At 32.7% G+C, this 20,605-nt stretch overlaps 2 protein-coding genes across 2 annotated transcripts; both read left to right on the forward strand.

Annotated features, from left to right (window-relative positions):
* The first annotated feature begins 430 nt into the window (after positions 1 to 430).
* Positions 431 to 2,590, forward strand: LOC8260941 (calcium uniporter protein 4, mitochondrial). Its single transcript, XM_002510296.4, has 2 exons — positions 431 to 1,101; positions 1,706 to 2,590. Exons 1-2 carry the CDS (start codon positions 526 to 528, stop codon positions 2,192 to 2,194), a joined length of 1,065 nt encoding a protein of 354 aa, XP_002510342.1. The 5' UTR covers positions 431 to 525; the 3' UTR covers positions 2,195 to 2,590.
* Positions 2,591 to 13,285: 10,695 nt separating this feature from the next.
* On the forward strand, positions 13,286 to 20,247 carry LOC8260940 (leishmanolysin). The gene is made up of 17 exons (XM_015720873.3): positions 13,286 to 13,762; positions 14,520 to 14,879; positions 14,979 to 15,116; positions 15,265 to 15,397; positions 15,518 to 15,631; positions 15,713 to 15,786; positions 15,865 to 15,939; positions 16,265 to 16,357; positions 16,519 to 16,579; positions 16,859 to 17,191; positions 17,651 to 17,777; positions 17,872 to 17,971; positions 18,372 to 18,441; positions 18,529 to 18,681; positions 18,781 to 18,876; positions 19,218 to 19,537; positions 19,636 to 20,247. Exons 1-17 carry the CDS (start codon positions 13,688 to 13,690, stop codon positions 19,891 to 19,893), a joined length of 2,580 nt encoding a protein of 859 aa, XP_015576359.1. The 5' UTR covers positions 13,286 to 13,687; the 3' UTR covers positions 19,894 to 20,247.
* Positions 20,248 to 20,605: the final 358 nt, after the last annotated feature.

Raw genomic sequence — 20,605 nt, forward strand, 5'->3', positions numbered from 1 at the left:
ATGTTTTCTAAAAACAGAAGAAAATTGGGTGACAAATGTAAGAATTTTGTTTGCTGACATCACCTGAATCTTGTTCGGTTCTTCTAATCCCTATTTAGATCCCTTCTTCCCTTAACTGAGGGTGGATCTGGAAGGGACATTTTGGTCTTCTCAGACCTTCCCGTAGACCCTCTAATCACGCAGTATTCACTCGCGTGCTCGACACTGCCCAATCATATACATTCTAACCGCAGAAACTTCCATTTTATATACGGGACACAATTAAATTAAGCCTTTCATCTATCAAAATCTCTTGTAATTACCGTGGAATGAGAATATATATTATATGGTCATTTGTGGGTCCAGCAGATTCTCTACACTTGCCCTGAAAAAATAAGTAAAATTGCAAATATCAAATTTCAAGATTCTCCTCTATATTTGGACGCTATATATACCCCTTGCCTCTCGACTTCAATATTCAGCTCTGCAAAACCTCTGTATTTTCACTCTCTTCGTTTCAGCCTCTGCTTCTCCAATTCCGATCAAATGGCGCTTCGTAAATCACTCTCGGAGCGCCTTTTCGACGGTTATAGAACTACCTCACACGCTGTATCTTTAGAATACCCACTTATCTATCTCAAATCCACTATTCCGCCCCCAAATCCAGCCAAAACTAACTTCCACAGAGAGTACCTCACCTCGCCGGGGGCCTCCGGGAAAGGATTTTTCCAGAGATTTCTTCACCGTAGGGCGATAAACCAGCTCCCTGAATTCCTGTCCGCTCCTGTCGGTGAGAAGCTACGAGAGGGTCTCAAAGGCATCAACATTACCAAAGACCGGCTCCGCCTGGATGAAGTCGCTCCCCCAACGTTCACCGGAGACGTAAATTTGTTCGGAATATCGGTACAGGATGCGAGAAAAGTGTTGAGGATTTCTCAGGTGGAGAAATTGAAAGCGAGGCTTAGGGAGATCCCAAAGAGCTCGGTTTTGTATTCTGAGTTTGTTCAGATCTGTGTAGAAGAGTGTGGAAATGAAGATCAAGGTATTGAGTTCGCTAAGATGTTGGATCAGTCTGCAACCGTCATCGTTTTGGGGAATATCGTGTTTCTCCGACCCGAGCAGGTATTAGAGAAAAATAATTATTTCTAGTTTTGCTTTTGTTATGTTTTTTTAGTGATTTGACGTAACTAACTTGTCTTTAGTGAACAGATTCTGGTATGTATGATCCCGTAATTCAGAAAAACAAGGAGCACGTGTTTTAGCCTTAGGGCGTCAATAATGAAACTGTTTGAAACGCTCTAATTCAAGAACAGTCTATGCTTGAATAACCCCCAAAGATAATAGGGAGAAAGCATTGCCTGTGAAAAATGGAAATTTCTTTGACGGTTGATGAACGAGAGTTAAGCGAAATGAAACGGAATCACGCAGGGCGGTTTTGAAACCGAAGATAATACGTTTATATTTTGAAATTTTGCCATTGATTGATATGTTGTTATGTGGACCCTTAATAGACCTTTATCCCCGTTAAGAGAAGGCTATATTTAGATGGAGAAATCTGATTCTTCGTAGGAAATGGGTTGCAAGTGGCATGCATGCAATTGTTTTAGGTCCACTTGCTTTCCCTCTGGCTTCTTGGCTAGCAATAGATTATACTTTTCTGGATGGATAATAGTGATTTTCTGATATAAAATCTATTCAAATCTGAGAGTTTTCTTTTGATTAACAGGTGGCCAAATCAATGGAGAATATAATCTCTCAATCAATTGCTATTCCAAATGATCCGAAAAGAAAACACCTGGAGCACATGGAGTTGCAAAAAGCTATAATAGACCAAAAGGCCCGAGCCCAAGTTAAAGGGGAGCTTTACTGTGGACTTGGGTTCATGGTGGCTCAAACACTTGGGTTCATGAGGCTCACCTTTTGGGAACTCAGCTGGGATGTGATGGAGCCTATATGTTTTTTCGTCACATCCCTTCACTTCGCACTTGCCTATGTTTTTTTCCTTAGGACATCCGTTGAGCCTTCTTTTGAAGGTTACTTCCAACGCAGGTTCAAGGCCAAGCAGCGGAAACTCATGAAAATTCACAATTTTGATATCGAAAATTATAATAAGCTCCGAAAAGCATTCTATCCTAACATCAATGATGGTTTCCCTCGAGCGGAACATTACAAGCCCTTCGGCGGTGAAGATGAAATGTTACTGAAGTTAAAATGATCTTCCATTTTTCCTGTTATAAAGTGGTACAAGAAAACAAAAACAACAAGCTTTGATGGTAGTTTTTCCTTCAAGTATTGTGTAAGGGCTCTGTTTGATTTATGTACTTGAAGGTTTCAGGAGGCGATGGAAAGAAGTTATGGACTTTTCAGTTTTATTTAGAATTAGGGCCCTTGGTAAATAGTGAGTTGATGTATATATTTTGAACACAGTAGCTAGATTTGGGGCCAAGTCTTCAGTAGTTTTAGACTGGGCCTTGACCCTCGTCAGTTGTTTTTGCTGGACTTGCCCACTGTCCACTGTGGGATAGGTTCCTCCTCAACAAACTATGTTCCTCCTTTGTAAAGCAGTTGTTTAATTTAATGGTAGAAGCTATATTTGCCCCCTTTTTCTTAAGATAAGTCTAAGGCGAAACTCTTCTCCTTTCCGTTAACTTCAGTGGCATTCAAGTTCAGATATCTTTCTCTACAATTGACATTTTTCATTGGGTATCAATTTCTACTTTTTTCCGGAGAAATTAAGAGTTTCTAAAATGATTATCAATTATAATAGAAAATAAAATTAGAGTAAAAGCTAGCATTATGGAAATGGATTTCGAGAAACTTATGGATGTATAAAGAATGTGCGTATGAAGTAGCAATACAAATATTATTTATTTATTTATGATTAATTTAGTTGTTAAATCTGTTACACCCTGTGAAACATGTTTGAACAATTATAATGTTTAGCAACAATGGAAAACCTCTGCAAAGATGACATATATTGGGATGATAAGGCATCTCCTTCCATTCCTGTTGTCTCAGCAGATTATGGGCCAAACCGACAGCACACATCGCATAACCTGAATAGAGTAAGTTTTAAGTTGTGGCACTTATGAGAAACCATACAAAGCTTAGCCCATAAATGATGACATCCTAGTAATTGGCCAACAAATACAGAGCTGGACCCATTTCTCTGCAGATGGGGTTGCTAATAGAACTCTCTCGACCAACGTGCACAAGCAAATCAAAGATCACTCTTTCTTCTGCTTCTTATTACCAAATGTATGAATTTCCCTAAATCTACCATCAGGTGTTGCATCACGAGACATACACTTTATTACTTAAAATATTCCTCCTCGTCTTGCAGAAGAACTCTTAGAACCTACAAGCTGCTGAAGCTAGAGGTGTTGGAGAGTACCATTAGCATCACTTTGAGACACAATTTTTAATTCAGAGCTTCACATGCACAAACAAAGGGAGGTAACAGCTACTTTCCCGGTCCTCACTCGAGAAAAAGATGTCCCAACTCCTGCTTCAGTAAGGCCATTTGAATTGAGTAAAAGAGAAATCATTATCATTTGGCTCCCATTCCACTTCACCCTTTAAAAAGCTAATATGCATCCTCAATACAACAACTAACTCTGACCCACACAACTTTGGATATTTCTATTTCTAGTTCTAGTTCTAGTTCTAATTCCTTAATGCTAGTCCGGTCAGGTCCCTCTTCGAGAAGAAATGTGCGTAACAGCCCATGCCTGCTGTCCATTTGTATTAAAATTCCAATCATTTTTCTCAGTCAATAATGGTCTTTAAAAAGCTGCCTTGGCTATGGACTGCTGTAGTTCTGAAACACAGACAGCTCCTAAAACCAAAAACCTACAATTAAAACCTTAGAAAAATATCAATTTGATGTTTCCATCCATCTTGGTCCACTAATATAAATCAAATGGTTACTGTCTATAAAATAAATAAATTGATTACTACACCCAATGTTTTTAAACCTGAACCGGTGATCTAAAAGGTCTAGCGCGGCTGGATTTTGGTTGGACCAGTTCTACCATATTGACCCTGGTTCAGTGACATGATGATATCATAAAAGACTCTTTCAAATTATTGAAATATTCAAAACAAGTAAAAGAAATTAATGCATGAAATGATTAAGATTAGAAATTGTAAAGTAAAAATAATAAGAAAAAATTGACTAAAAAGCAAATGAAATGTATTATTTTATTAGTAATCTAGAGTAATTTAAAATATGTTGACTATAATTTTTATTTAACTCGAAAAATTTTAAATATATGTTTAAAATTTTATTATTAATTTATAGAAATACATTTAATTAGATAATAGGGTAAAACTACAAATATATTAAGTGGAATTTGACCAAAATCATTTGGACAATCACAAATTGCCTATTATTGTAAAATCTAAACTAGTCCGGTCTAGTTTTCGAAATAGTAATAAATTTAAACAGTTGAACAAATAGAGACATTGGAAAGGGGAAATAAATTAGGCCAACTAATGTAATTGCCTAACCACTTCCTTTCCTAATCCTAATCCTAATCCTAATCCTAATCTAGCAAATCTTTGATGGCGTATCAAACAAAAAAGAACAAGTTTTCTTTTTGAATGCCACTCATCTTTCTTTCATTTCCATTGTCCCTAATCAGATTGAAGGCCATTGTCATGCCTCCTCATTATTTTATAATTTGAATAGCTATCTCGTATTTAATACAATTTTTTCCTCTTAAATTGAGAAATGAAAAGGGAATTTTGATAATTTGAGTGGACATATTGTAATCAATGTCATGTGAGTATGTTGAGTATATTTATTATGTAGGCCCATTGGGTTATTATGCATTAGAAGAGTACCTTTTCTTATTTATTTCCTTATAACACTAGGATGACATTTTTGCCAATAAGCAAATATTACTGCATAATTGTATAATTTACAATGTTACTCAAATTTTAATTAATATAAATAATTAATTTTCATATTTAGTACTTCAAAATTGCAGTTTATGTAAAATTACTTAATATAAAAAAATATTATATTTTTTAATCTGCACGAAAGTTGAAAAATAATAATATGAGTGGAGTTAAATAAATGTTTCTTTAAATACTGATGTGCACATATTTTTGTAACAATTAATAGATGTTTCATTAAAGTGGCCTTTAAAAGTGGAAAAACAAATAATTAAGAGGGAGAACAATCCAAAAGAAGCCTACAGTATTGGGTGAGCCTGAGAGTGGCATTTACTGTTTCAGTCTGCCGCTCTATTTCGGTGTCTAGAAATTAACTTCACATCAAAATTATGAGACACACATGCTGCGGTAACTTGTTGACTTTTTTCACGTGATGATTTAGTTATTACAAAGTAGAGTTGTTTAATCACATCCATAATCCGACAAACTCATAAAATTAAAATTTAATTTATTAGATTTAAATATTATTGAATTGACAATAATTAAAAAAATAATAATATTAAATAAAAATAAATTAATATTAAAATTTATAATTTATAATATTATACGACTTAATTTGATATAAAATTAAACATTAAAAATTATATAATATATAATTTAAATAAAATTATTTTATTTTATTTCTTCTCCTAAATTTTTAGAATTGTTATCTAGTTTTCTTTCTAATTAAAAATAATATTAAATATTAAATTTTATTTAGTTAATTATATCTATTCATCTAATTTAATTATATAATTACATGTAATTTTATTTGTTATTTCTTCTTTAAAAGTTTTTAAGTTTTAATTTTAATCTTTAAATTAAAATTTTTAAAATCAAACTCAATTAAAAAATAATAAATATGAATTTATAGATTTTTTTAAATATTAAATCCAATTTTAAATAAATACAATCCTATTAATATAGTTTGGATTAGCATATAGCTTTTAAACCGATCAAACAAACATATGAATACTCCTATTTAAAAAAATGTATGTATTTTAATATATTTTTTACCGTATAAGAAATATACAAAATTGAAATATATTTGATATATTTTTATTTATATGGAAAAATATATTTAATTTTATTATAGTTGTGATTTTTGTTTATAAATAAGAAAAGAAGATTTATATTAAAGGATTAATAGAAAAATAGATTAACGTGAAAAGTGAAATAAAAGTGTAAACTGAAAGGAGAAGAGGGGAAATATTAGGAAAAGCGCGTAAAAGGTAATAGCTGTAATCGCGTGGTGACAGTAAGTTTCAAAATGTACTTGCTCCCTGCCCTTCAGTGACGCACCTTCTTTGACTTCAACACCTACGTCACCTGTTGTTGAACCGCTGCTTTATACATATGATTACCCCATATATTTTTCTTGTATTATAAAAACTATATCTAGAATTTAGAATTCTAAAATATTTTTTTCTATAATTTTTTTAAAATCACGTTCTCTCCTTACGTGTCTTCTTCTAATAAATTGTTTATTTATAAATTAAAATATTAATTATGTATTTATAATTAAAAAAAAAAAGAAGGCATAAACAGAGCATTGTTGGATATTTTTAGGAGTTCATCGCAGCAATTTATTTTATTACTTTTAATTTTGATAATTGGCCTTCTTAAAAAGGGAACAAAGAAAATTGTGGTTTATTAAAAAATATATTTAAGAATAATATTTTTTTACATCTGACGACGGATCGTAAATAATGAGGTACACCATTGCTTCCAGCCACAATTACCGAATCCTAAATTTTGTTATCCATCATTGATTGTTCCAAAACCATTCTGAATAAGGCAAAAATATACATGTGCTGAATAGGGCAATTTCCAATTTTCATACCAAATGGACCGCCCCCAAATATATACATAAACCAAACAATAATTTGGGAAATAAATAAAACTCTTATCTTTATGTGATCTTATTATTTAATAAATATTCATAATTTCCTATAAAAAGAATATTTGAATATGTCTTCTTTCTTGCCATGTAAACTTAATCATTCTATTAAAGCACACAACAGATCAATTTTAACATATACATCATTCTGTGTAGTTGGAAAAGATTTCCAAAAAAATTAAATATTTTTGTTATAAAATTAAAACTTACTTATTTAATTCAAAATAATTATTTAATATTGTACATAATTAATTTTATACACTTAGTTATAATTAAGTTAATTTTCTTAAAAAAAATAGGTATATATTTGAAATAAATTTTTTATTAATAACCAATAAAATTTTCCAATGTTGTAATATGTCTTTCAACTTTACTATTTTTTAATGTTATTTTTAGAATTTATTCGAAATACAATATTAATTTCAATAGAAATGGGTATTTATAGTTTTCATTTAACACAACATATAAATAATTCATTTCTACATGAGCTCTATTTATAACTTATTTTATGAGATTCTCTAACAGATTTAATCAAACAAAATACAATATTAAATCTTAGTTGTTGAATATCTATGTATCGCATTCTTATTGTATCTGCTAAGACTTTCAAAACAACATATCATTTTATACTTCATAGTTAATTATTGGTTATATAAAGTCTAACCCATAGTATTAGAGAAATGAATTCGTCCTGATCAAGTATTCAACCGGGTGTAATTAGTAGACCCTAGCCATCTCTCAGTTTTCTTCTTTTTTTTTTTTTAATAAAATTTTATTTTTTGCCCACTGCTGGTTATTTTTAAATCAGCGGTGGTCCTTTCTCTCTTATTATTATTAATTAATTTTAATAAATAAATATTAATATTTTTATAAGAGTTTTATAATTTTCCATTATAAAAATTGAGTTCTTTTTTTAGAAAAATTTTATGGTTATCTATTACAGAACGTTGTCGAGTTTTTTCTCTATGATTGTGGTAAAAAAAATAAAAAATAAATTCGACATTCAAACAACCAGGTTCGTCAAAAAAGATATCTATAAAGTCGATATGTGGCTTAGTGTCATCGACTAGAGTGTTTTTTCACAGAATTATAATTTACTGCTTCATCAACATAATTGATGATTATTATTAATGTTTAATATTTATTTTTATCTCTTATATCAAAATAATATTTATTAATTCTCATCAGCACAATATCTATATTTATTAAAGAAAAGTATTCAACTGCAGTCTTGAAAATGAGAGCAATTGGGGAAATATTGGGTAGGATGTAGATTGCATGGGTGAGTTACAGGAAGCATGTGTTGGATTGGAATTGGAATTGGAATTGACCAAGTGACATGACCATGCAAACCCCACTTACAACCTTTTTTCAGTTAGGAGCCTATCCATATTATTATTGTTATTATTATACAAAATGAAAATGCATTACTGAGGGGCTCCCCATCAAAATATAAATTTCCATGTGAATGGACCGACTTCAAGAAGGGAGCATTATCATTGGTTTCTTGAAAATTTTGCTGATTGCAACTGATATTGCTTTTCCCTGGACGCTTGGTGTTGGCACATATCTGAAGATGTGTGATCACTACGTACTCTACAGATATTTCCTTCATAGCTGAAGATGTGTAACATAATAATCACTCTATATTATCTCATTTTCTAGCTCTACCAGCTTTAATCATACTCTTTCTGCTTTTGCTACAAACATTAGATCTCATTTAGAATTGATTAATTAATGTGAGAATTAAATGAATTAAAAAAGAATAAAGTCTAATAAATAGGATTAGATTTGAATTAAACTAATATCAAAATTATTATAACTAGTCACTTTGCAGGGATTGGATATCTAAATGAGTTAGAGAGTGTGAATCATATTTTTTATTTTTTGGGGAAACTCATATTAACTTATTAAGCATTTATCCCAGTGATTTAAGAAAGGATTTTGTGGTCTAAAGTCTAAAATAAATAAATGAAAGTTAAAACAGTGAAATTAAGTGGCATGCAATACAGGTTGAAAGAGCCATCCTGCCGTACCCAAAAGAAAGTTATGATGCTATCTTCGATCTTTAGTTGCTGGCTCATATGCCTGTGATTAGTTAGCTAAAAGCACACCCACTCATGCAAACTACTTTATTTTAGGAAAAAAAATTAAAGATTTAATAAACATAAACCTATACAAGAATGGAAGTAAAATTGTATTATTCTCATTCTAATAAGATTAATGAATGCTTGAATTTGAAATTTTTTGGCAATTTCCCAGTCATGGAAATTATACTGCCCTCACTGGCTATGCTTAATCATGCAAATCGTTGTGTGGCTAATGGCTGAGAGCCTGAGGAAAGTACAAAATAAAGCCATCAGTGATGATTTCCTCTAATCTTTTCTGTGGCACCAGCAACTTTTGTAATCCACTACCTACTATTATAGCTTTAAATAGCCATAATAAAATGAACTTACTTCGGCTTTATATCCCGGAAATATCTTTCTCTTTTCTCTAAGAAAGCGACACTATATAAGTGGTCCAAGTTTAATAAGATCCACCGTGAATATAAAAATAATAATTTATTTATTTCTTATATTTATTATAAAATATGATATCATTTAATAAAAAAAGTGAAAGTCTGAATTTAACATCTATACTTATAATATAAGGTCTCATATATATATATATATATATATATATATATATATATATATATATAACGGTAATTTATCATTCATAACGAAATAAATAAAGTAATTAATTAAACAGAGATACAATTTGCAATTATTTATCCGATTGATGAGGTCAAATAGTTCACACAACATGATATTCTTCAATGTTAATGGGTGCATATTTCTTATGCCATAATAATAAGTGGAACTGTTCATGAAATATTTTCAAAGTTTATAAATGACGAGTTCTAAAGTCATAGCATATTCAATTAGATGTATCAATGATCCACCATACGTTTTAATGAACAAAATGTTGGACCAAATAGGATGTGCTAAAGAGATTCTTAACCTATCCTAGGTGGCAAATAGCATTATTTTCTTAATTTATGCAACAAGTTCAAACAAAAGCCTCCCGGAACGTCAAAGTTCAAAGGACATTGACCGTGGCAACTTGGGAAGCATGTCTCTTTTTTTCCTCTCATTGGTGGGTATTGGGTGCATGTATTTTGACCCACAGTAAGAAGGTACACTTTTTTCTTTTTTTTTTTTTGTTTCCAATTATTGAAGAAATGGGTCATCTTAAGTTGATGTTTTACTTGCTTCATTTCTGATATTTTGAGAGGGATTTTGCATTTTCAATTCAAAATCTCTTCCGTCCTTCACAATTAAAATTCATAGTTGAAATTAAACATTTTTAGCATTAGAAGCAATCTTGCAATTATTTATATATATATTCGGAGCTATAATTGTAGGATAGAAACAGCAATTTATTTGAAATATTAAAGTTTATATTAACTAAGGATGCCTTTTGTACGATATATTGCCATAAATTCTGGATATTTTGTCCTGGGTTTGGCTTGTGATCACTATTAGATCTATTTACGAGTAATTACATGTAAAAAAATTATTTATTTTTAATCGCTCATCTAAATAGATTAAAATTTTAAATTTAAGCAATCAAAGTGGGCTTGTGTACTTTTGAACATTTCTAATTACAGCCAATTTTGAGCGGTATACTTTTATTTTTCTTTTTTCATACTATTTTTGCAGTGAATCAAAGTGTGCAGAATTGTAAAACTGGGATTGGTCTCAGGAAATCTAAAACTAAATAGCAATATTCTTATGGTAGGACCAAAGGCACGGAGACAATCTGAGCAACATTTAATACTCTGATAGTACAAATGTGATTAGGTTAATTACCCATAAAATAATAAGGTATGAATTTATTGAGGGCAGTCTAATGAATAAATAAGCAGGCAAATTTTGGAGATAATGATAGATTAAGTTTTAGATAATACGAGATTGAGATAATTGAGGATGCCAAAGCATGAAGAAGAAAAATTAAAACAAACTGAAGCTTGTGTTGTAGGTTACCAACCTAACAAGTAACAACTAATCTTTATTTAAATCCTATGACCAAGTATTTTTGGTGTTTTTCCTTACATTATTTTAAACATATCAGAATTGTTCCTAATTCACGCAACCTATATTTCCACCACTCTTTTTTCTTTTTTTCCTGGGATATCGATTGAGGTAAAGAAAGGTACATTTTCTTTGCTTATTCTCTAATCATGAATATTGCAAAATCAGGGCAATATTTTTTATTTATTTTTCACACCTACTGTAAGAGATATGAGTTGAATAGAATAGGTAATCGATAAACATTACATCAAACAATCATCCTAACGTTTTAATAAGAATAATTAAAAATTAAATCAACTTAATTAGGTTAATACCTAAACCTATAATCAGGTCTAACCCGAGCATATCAGTTTGGCATAAATATATTCTTTTATCAGGCGTACCAATGGGAGATAAATATGATATATTTGAGAATAATGTGCGGCTGAGTACCATGAAATAATAATGTAGATTTTTGTAAATGAACCTGACACCATCACCGTTGATAAAGACGGGCCTACTGGCTTTTATTTTTATCAGAGGGGCCAAGTGAATACGTTGAATTTTAGTCATCTATTATATTAGTTTTCCTTATTATATATATATATATATATAACTTTTTTTTATTTCCCATCCAGATAAGACTTTTAGCCGTACGGCATTATTGATTTTAATTAACTATGTCTTAAAAATATAATAAAAGAATCACTCGCTGAGTTCAGAATCTTAAATTGATTGTACCATAAGATGCCCATGTCTAAATTTGTAATTACCTTTTCTATATCATATTCTTTTCTTTTTTTCGAAAAACATATTACAAGTTTTCTGTAATAATTTTTACATGATAAACTCTGGGAATTTTAATATTAAAACACCTAAAAATTATAAAAATATAATTTTTTGGAAGTTATAAGTTGTTTAGCTCATTTCATATTTATCACAAATACAATAATTAATTAATTTTATTTATAAATAATGTGGTAAATATTAAATATATTTAAATTTTTTTATCTTTTTAATATTATTTTAAATAAAAAATATGGAAACACATTTATTTATTTTTTAAAAGAACAATTAAACTTGCATTTCATTTTAAATCAACAACTAACTAACGACTAGATTAAAATGAATTTCTGATGGAGTTATTATTGGTGATAAGAAAAAGGTGAGACTACTTGATCAACTATTGTATTTTTTTTTTTTTGTTTAAGTACAAAAAGAATTTAAATGTTGTGCATATACCTAAAAAACGAAATAATGTTAAGAACATTATATTTAATCACTTAATATATTTCAAAAGGAAAACGGATGAGACTTTTAAAGACCAATCCAGCAGCAATATTTGATTAATTTAATTTTAAAAGAATAGTTTACCCGAAAATGAATATTTTTACTGGTTCCCTAATGATGATTAAATTATATTTGAGGAATAAAAAGGATTTTAATTCTCACCTAATAAAGGTGCAAACTGTAATAAAATCAACTGACTGCCACAAACAAACAGACCAGCTGTCCCAATTTTGACCATCCACCCGTTGGAGCAGAACCCAGCCCCAGCGGCTCACGGTCAATTCATATTACCACACACATACTTAAAAACAATTTTCTGTTGCACAGCGTTTGGAATAATACAATATAAAACTGACATGTTATTTGCTAAAAAAAAAAAAACACCTATTTACACTGTTTTAGTTTAAGATTTGAATGCTGATATAAATATTTTTAGTTCATATTACGATGAAGCTAAAGTTAAAATAGAATTTATTTTAATTTATAGATCTTTCATTTAATAGTTTATTTAGATAACTTTATAAACATGGAAGCTAAAATTAATTCGAAAATAACTTTCTTTTGATATTTAATAATTTGTTTGATATTAAAACTTATTGGATTATTTTATTTATTCAGTATCAAATTAAATTACAAAATTAAGGTTCTATTTCTTTGGAGTGTATAAGAGAATAAACATTGTTTATAATCATAATTCTGCAGATGACTGCACCATATAAAAATTAAAAAATGAAACAATTATCATTACCCTTAAACTGTAAATCAAATCAATTTTACGGTCATGGACAGTTATTTTTATCGACACGTGTAGCGTCCTGATTGAAGGAAATCCGTTTCTTCTGTTTATGGTATGATGTTTTTATTCTTCAACTAAGTGATTGTTCAATTAGTATCCTAAAAAGATAACAAATAAAGCATAAACGAGTAAACGTGTGGCTATTCTGTAAATTTGAGCATTGCATTTAGGTCATACAGACATTTCGAATGGTTGATATTTTATATCTCCTGTTGAAAAAAAATTGAAGCTACATAAAATTATAAATTAATTATAATAAAATAAATGAAAAGATTATATCAAGTTATCAAGTCTACCCACCCCACCCAATCCATTTTGATTTTCAATCATCTCTTTCTCTCTCATTTTCTTTTATTATTATTCTGCTTCTTTGTGTCTTCACTGTCACTGTTTCTCTTTTCTTTCTTTGAGCCAAACAGAAAAAAGAAAAAAAAAACTCTTTGATTTGAAGTAACTTTGCAACTCGAGCAGTTTTGAATGCGGTCTTAATAGAACCCAAGCATTTTCTTTCTATTCACTCATTTCCGTTATTTAATTTATCCATTTCAAGAAATCCTTACATTCTTTTGATTTTTGTATTTCTTTTTGTGAATAAATATACATTTTAGCATTTGGAAATGCGGGAGAGCCAGCGATTTTTTGAGGTGTTAAGGCCGATCGGAAAATCGCCGGCGATTTGATGGAATCTACTACACTGTTTAGCCGTACAGGTTTTCATTTTTCATGGAGATTTTTTTCCAGTGTAGTAGTAGTTCATGTTCGGCGTCTAAGCTCAGATTCGCAGTCGTTGTTTTCGAGGTAATTTTTTTGTTTTAAAAAAATTTCTTAGAAATGAAAGAGATTGAGAGGGTTTAAGTTGAGTAGAGTAAATGCTTACATATTTCTCTCATTTGCGCGTAAATATAGGAAAACTTATACTGTTAAGTAATTATCAGATTTTATTAGAGCTTTTCTGCTTAGTTCAATTGTTGATGTATTTCTCGTGAAACAAGCTGGGACTCAGCGTTTAAACTTGGGGATTAGGTCTAATTAGTGAAGTTAGGCCTTCCTAATTGATAATCTTTTTCTTTTCTATTTCTACAGTGAAAATTTCCGGTCTGTTTGCTCACTATCTTTTGGTTTCTTTGCTTTTTTATTATTTTTTTAACCTTCTTGTTTTTAGGTCACTTTTCATTCTTTGTGAATCTTTCCGTAATTAGGAAAGGAAATGCTTTTCCTTCATCATTTAAAAAAACTCGGGCGTAGTATGTAACTATGTATTCACAGTTTCAGTGTAGTGTCAAAGGATTTTAGAAACAATTAGTTGATGTATCAATTTTGTAATTAAGCTTATTTGAGCATATGGAGACCAAAGCTCTCGTCTTTTTTATGGTATTAGCTTTTGTGCAACTGGTGGTAGTCAGATCTGTTGATCCTATGGCAAAATCTGTTTTTGGCAAAATTGTATTTTTTTTTTGTTTCTTTTACATCACCACAAATAATGAGGCTTTCCGTTTGTGATTATGCTAACTATATTGTGTGTTCTGATTGACATGGGTATTCCTTTTTGCAACAGATTGCAACACTGATATTTTTATGCTTTCAACCTGCTAATGCGAACCACCTAGAAAAAAGAATACAATGGCAAGTCGAAGAAAGAGGAAGTGGAAATATTGTATCACATTCATGCATTCATGACCAGATAATTGAACAGAGGAGGCGACCTGGTCGCAAGGTGTACTCTGTTACCCCACAGGTTTATGATCAATCTGGTATGTCTAAATCTCTTCATAATAAAGGAAGGGCTTTGCTTGGAGTTTCAGAATTACAGTTTCAGCAAAAGGATGCAAAGCAGCCCATTAGAATTTTTTTAAATTATGATGCCGTTGGCCACTCGCCTGATAGGGATTGCAGAAAAGTGGGTGACATAGTGAAGGTTGGTGACATAAGTAATTTGCAAACCGCTGGTGCTTATATTAGCCAGCCCTGTGCAGCTGATAGTGTGTTTATTTTTTCTGTCTCTTCCCTTTGCCAGCTTGGAGAACCTCCTGTGGCTTCTCCTGGCACTCCTTCTTGCAATCCTCATGGTGATCCTCCACTTTATGGTGACTGCTGGTATAACTGCACTTTTGATGATATATCTGGGGAGGATAAAAGGCGTCGCCTTCATAAGGTTAGTACTTCATTTTGCTTTCATATTAAATGTGAAAGTGATGCAAGCTTTAATTTTAATATGACCTCTGCAGCTTAACATGATATCTACATCTTACGAGTAATTATGTATGATGATAATTTATCAAAGACCTTTTCAATTCATGTAGGCTTTGGGGCAGACGGCTGACTGGTTTAGGAGAGCCCTTGCTGTTGAGCCTGTGAAGGGAAACTTGCGATTAAGTGGATATTCTGCTTGCGGGCAAGATGGGGGTGTGCAACTTCCGCATGAATATATTGAAGGTTTGCATTTTAGCGTCTTTGGCTTACTAGTTTTTGGAGTGTTCATCTCCAGTCTAGCTTTTGATGCCATTTGTAAATGTTCCAATTACTGAGGTATCCATTGCAATTATTTTTTTACAGTGGGTGTAGCTGATGCGGACTTAGTTTTATTGGTGACTACAAGACCTACCACAGGCAACACTCTAGCATGGGCAGTGGCATGCGAACGTGATCAGTGGGGTCGTGCAATTGCTGGTATTCTTCATTGATCGTTTTAAATATATTAATATCTTATTCATGAATGCAATAGAAATGTAAATGATATCTCTTTTGCAGGACATGTGAATGTTGCTCCTCGCCATTTAACAGCCGAGGCAGAGACTTTACTTTCGGCAACTCTTATACATGAGGTGATTCATTTATTAAACTAGTGCGATTATTATACTGTGGAACTCTTTTTCTTGTGCTGATTGGTGTAATTGTTCCAGGTTATGCATGTTCTTGGTTTTGATCCCCATGCCTTTGCGCACTTTAGGGATGAGAGGAAAAGGAGGCGTGGTCAGGTAGATCTTTGACATGCATTGTCCATGAATTGAGTCAGTGTCTAGGAAAACTAGTCACTCTGAACTTGTTCAAAAATATTTGAGAAATTGTACTTCAAGAATAAGTTTTCTGTACTTTCAAGGTGAACTACAACTTTAATGAAACATACTTTGACTCAGAAATTAATTAAAAGAGCTTGTTAAATGCTAGAACCTTGAAGATTGTGCTTCCTGTTTCTTCTTTTCTCATATGAGAATCAAAACACTTTTTCTCCTATTTAAAATTCATTTTTCTCTGTTAACAGTTATTTGATGGTAACAATTGTATGCCATATATCACTCTCAGGTTACTGAACAAGTTATGGATGAGAAGCTTGGGCGAATGGTAACCCGCGTAGTGCTTCCTCGTGTTGTCATGCATTCACGGCATCATTATGGGGTAATTGTGTTACGTAAAATTACTTTTCCTAATTAAATATGCTTGCGCCTTAATTATAAATAATACAAATCTTGGTTTATCTGTATATTATTTATTTGTTTATCTTTTTGCTTCATAAGCTGCAAAGCTAACAATAGTTTGATGGGCTCTCTCGTGGGCAGGCTTTCTCTGAGAATTTTACTGGTTTAGAACTTGAAGATGGAGGAGGGCGTGGCACATCAGGTATAAATTCCTTGCTCTGATATTTCTTTTCTCCTCATGCACTGATTCACCTTACGGTTACAGGAAATCTTCTGAAAGTTGATATGCTGCATAGTGCATACCATATTATATCTTATATAGCGGCAAAAATATTTAGCAAATAGAATAACTAAAATGCTTTGGCTTATTTAAGCTGGTTAATTTTTGTTACTTCTAAATTAATTTTAATTTTCATTCTATATATATCTGTAAACCTTTAGCAATTAAATGACCATTAGTCTTTTTATAACTTTCCTGCAGGGTCACATTGGGAAAAGAGGCTTCTGATGAATGAGATTATGACAGGATCTGTTGATACAAGATCTGTCGTTTCAAAAATGACACTGGCTTTATTAGAGGATAGCGGGTGGTACCAGGCTAATTATAGTATGGCAGACCGCCTTGATTGGGGCCGCAACCAAGGAACTGAGTTTGTTACCTCCCCTTGCAATCTCTGGAATGGGGCATACCATTGCAACACAACCCAGTTGTCAGGTTGTACCTACAACAGAGAGGCAGAGGGGTACTGCCCTATTGTAAGTTATAGTGGAGACCTCCCTCAGTGGGCTCGCTACTTTCCCCAACCAAATAAAGGTGTGTTTTAAAGCATGATGTTTTTGGGGCCTTATATTGATCATGATTTCTCGTAGCTTCTCCCCTTACTATCAAGTCTCCAATCTTATCATTCATGTGTCATTACTGTCACAAGCCAAGAGCTATTCATGCCCTCAATTATTTTACGAGCTTTTTTGCTTTTTCTGTATTTTACCCAAGCAAGAAGGGAAGAGTGTTATTTTATTGGATCCTTGATTTGAATCCTTTGAATTTTTTTGCTGTGACTTGAAACATTGTCATGCATATTGCATTTGCTGTTTTTCCATTGGCCTTTTCTGCATTACTTCTGTGGTTTTGGATGGTTACTATATTATAATTATGCTACTCTATTGTTACAATTATATTCAGGAAAGATGCTGGTGAACAAAGATGTGATTTGAATGACTTGCATGCACTGGATGATAGTATGATGTTAACTTCTATTGCTGGGCATTGCAGGTGGGCAGTCATCACTGGCTGATTACTGCACTTACTTTGTGGCCTACTCTGATGGATCATGCACGGACACTAACAGTGCACGGGCACCTGACAGGATGTTAGGTGAAGTTCGAGGGAGTAGTTCCAGGTGAAAATTGTTATTGGAACTCTTACAGGATGCAGTTGGAAATAAGTATTTAGTACAATGTGCTAATAAAACTTTGGTTTAAATGTATACATAGGTGTATGGCTTCATCATTAGTACGCACGGGGTTTGTACGAGGTTCTGTGACCCAAGGGAATGGTTGTTATCAGCACAGATGTGTAAACAACTCTCTTGAGGTATGCTTCTGAGCTTTAATACTTTTCTACATTCCCTTGCATCCATGCTGTAATTTATCAGATGCATATGTATGTTTGATTTTACAAAAACTGAACAGCCACAGTCACATTAAGTTTCAAGTATTTTTTCTAAGTGAAATGCCCTGCTTATCATCATTTTTTAAGAAATTTCAATTCGTAGCTTTTCTACAGCCAACATATAGAGGTCTGCACTGAAAGATTATCATTTTCTTATTTGTGCATGGCTGTAATTATTATGTCAACTTAGATTTTACCTCTGCATATTCAGATTTTTATCAGGCCTAGAGCTTATTTATCACTTTTTTCTTAAATTTGTATTTTGTTACTCTTTTCCTGCTGCAATTATATACAAAATGCAATTCTGATAGTGTTCTTTTAGGTTGCTGTGGATGGTATTTGGAAAGCATGTCCAGAAGCTGGTGGACCAGTTCAGTTCCCTGGCTTCAATGGTGATTATGCTGTTCTATGAACTTATTGATTTTAATACCTTGTGAAATCCAATATTCATATCTTCTGTCATTTGCTTTTACCTGCAGGTGAGCTGATTTGCCCTGCTTACCATGAACTTTGTAGTACCGGCTCAGTTTCTCTACCTGGGAAATGTCCTACTTCATGTAATTTTAACGGGGACTGTATTGATGGGAAGTGTCACTGTTTCCTAGGATTTCATGGTCATGATTGTAGTAAACGTGAGCTCCTACTTCTTTATGCCACTCTACAGTCGATTCTTATTTGGATTCTTCTGGCCATTAAACTGAAAGATTTCATTCTTTGAATTTCTGCTGCAGGTTCTTGCCCTGGTAATTGCAATGGGCGTGGAGTGTGCCTGTCAACTGGAGGCTGTAAATGTGAAAATGGTTACACTGGCATCGACTGCTCTACTGGTAAAATGATCCCTCAACACCTTTTTTTGGGAAAAGATTCACGTGTTTTGATAAGTTTTTGATGCAACTTAGATGAATAATAATTAACTGATGCATGGCAGTGTTGCTAATTTAATGTTCATCTGAGCTTTACTATTTTGTAAAAAGTGTTTGCTTCTTGGGGCTTTGCTTCCTGCTTTCATTTCAAAGAAGGCTGATTGCCTTAATGTAATTGGATTTAAAAGCATCTGTACTGCATGTCAGAATGTGCAAATTAACTGATACATGTGCAAATATTTTTAGTAAATTTCATGCAGCAAATGTGCTTTGCCATTCTCTAAACTTCACCATGTCATATGCAGCGGTGTGTGATGAACAGTGCAGCCTTCATGGTGGGGTATGTGATAATGGAGTTTGTGAGTTCCGGTGCTCGGACTATGCTGGCTATACCTGTCAGAACAGCTCCTCTCTTCTATCTAGTCTTTCTGTTTGCCAAAATGTCCTTGAGAGCGATATTTCTGGTCAACACTGTGCACCCAGCGAACTGAGTATTCTGCAGCAGCTGGAAGAAGTTGTTGTCATGCCCAACTACCACCGATTATTCCCAGGTGGTGCCCGGAAGATATTTAACATATTCGGCAGCAGCTACTGCGACACAGTTGCTAAGCGACTATCTTGCTGGGTGAGTATCCCGGCTCTACTTATGTCTGCTGCACATGAATGTTAAGCTTGTTTGTGCATGGAGTTCACCTATCTAAAAATTATGCCCTAAATGACCAGATATCCATCCAGAAGTGCGACAAGGACGGTGATGACAGGCTTCGGGTATGCCATTCAGCATGTCAGTCCTATAACTTAGCCTGTGGGGCATCACTCGACTGCTCAGATCAAACCCTCTTTAGTAGTGAAGAGGAAGGCGAGGGTCAATGTACAGGCTCTGGAGAGATGAAAGTAACATGGTTGAATCGTCTGGGGATTAGGTTCTTTTCAAGTAATATGTCTTCCAAAGGGATGTCTGTAAAATATAGGCAGCTGTAGTTTTTCATCTTTGTTCCCCCCCCCCTGTTTTATTTTTTGGCCCACCTAATTGTTTTCATAATTTTGGGTTGTAATTTTACTGGGGCTCAATTGTAGGAAGTGGCACGCAGTGCACGTGCCCTAGATATAGGTGGTTGTCCTTTGCTCATCCAAATGGCATTTAAGAAATTTGGGTGGGATTGGCTTTCAAAGATGAAAGCCACGTGTAGAGAGAATTGGAAATGTATGCAAGAACCAAAAAGAAAAAAAAAAGTACAAAAAAGAAAAAAAGAAAAGGAAAAGAAAGAAAGCTTTGCTTCAGTTATCAGAGGTATGGCCGAAGGCCTTGAAAGAAAAGAAACGCCTCAATTTTTATTTTGTTTTCTTATTTGCCTTTCTCACTTTTAATCCTTTTACTCTGAATCAGTTCTTGGAATTTAAACTAATTTGGATTCTGAATCACTTACAGGATACTAGAGATATCTGAATTTCTATTGCCGTCCTTTTTTTTTTTTCAGAAAATCTTGGGAGACTATTCCAAATAAATCCATTTCTATGCGCCTCAGTATAATTATGAAACTAATAATTTAGGAAACCCAACAACCCATCTCCAGTATTTTGGCAATTAATACTGAAAGCAGACATGATTGCTTTTCTTAAAGTCATGAACAGAAACTTTACTTCTCTTCTGAAATCTGAAATCTGAAAACTGAAAACATATTGTCCCGTATTT

This window comes from Ricinus communis, chromosome 2 (genome assembly GCF_019578655.1).
Source record: "Ricinus communis isolate WT05 ecotype wild-type chromosome 2, ASM1957865v1, whole genome shotgun sequence".
NCBI lineage: Eukaryota > Viridiplantae > Streptophyta > Magnoliopsida > Malpighiales > Euphorbiaceae > Ricinus > Ricinus communis.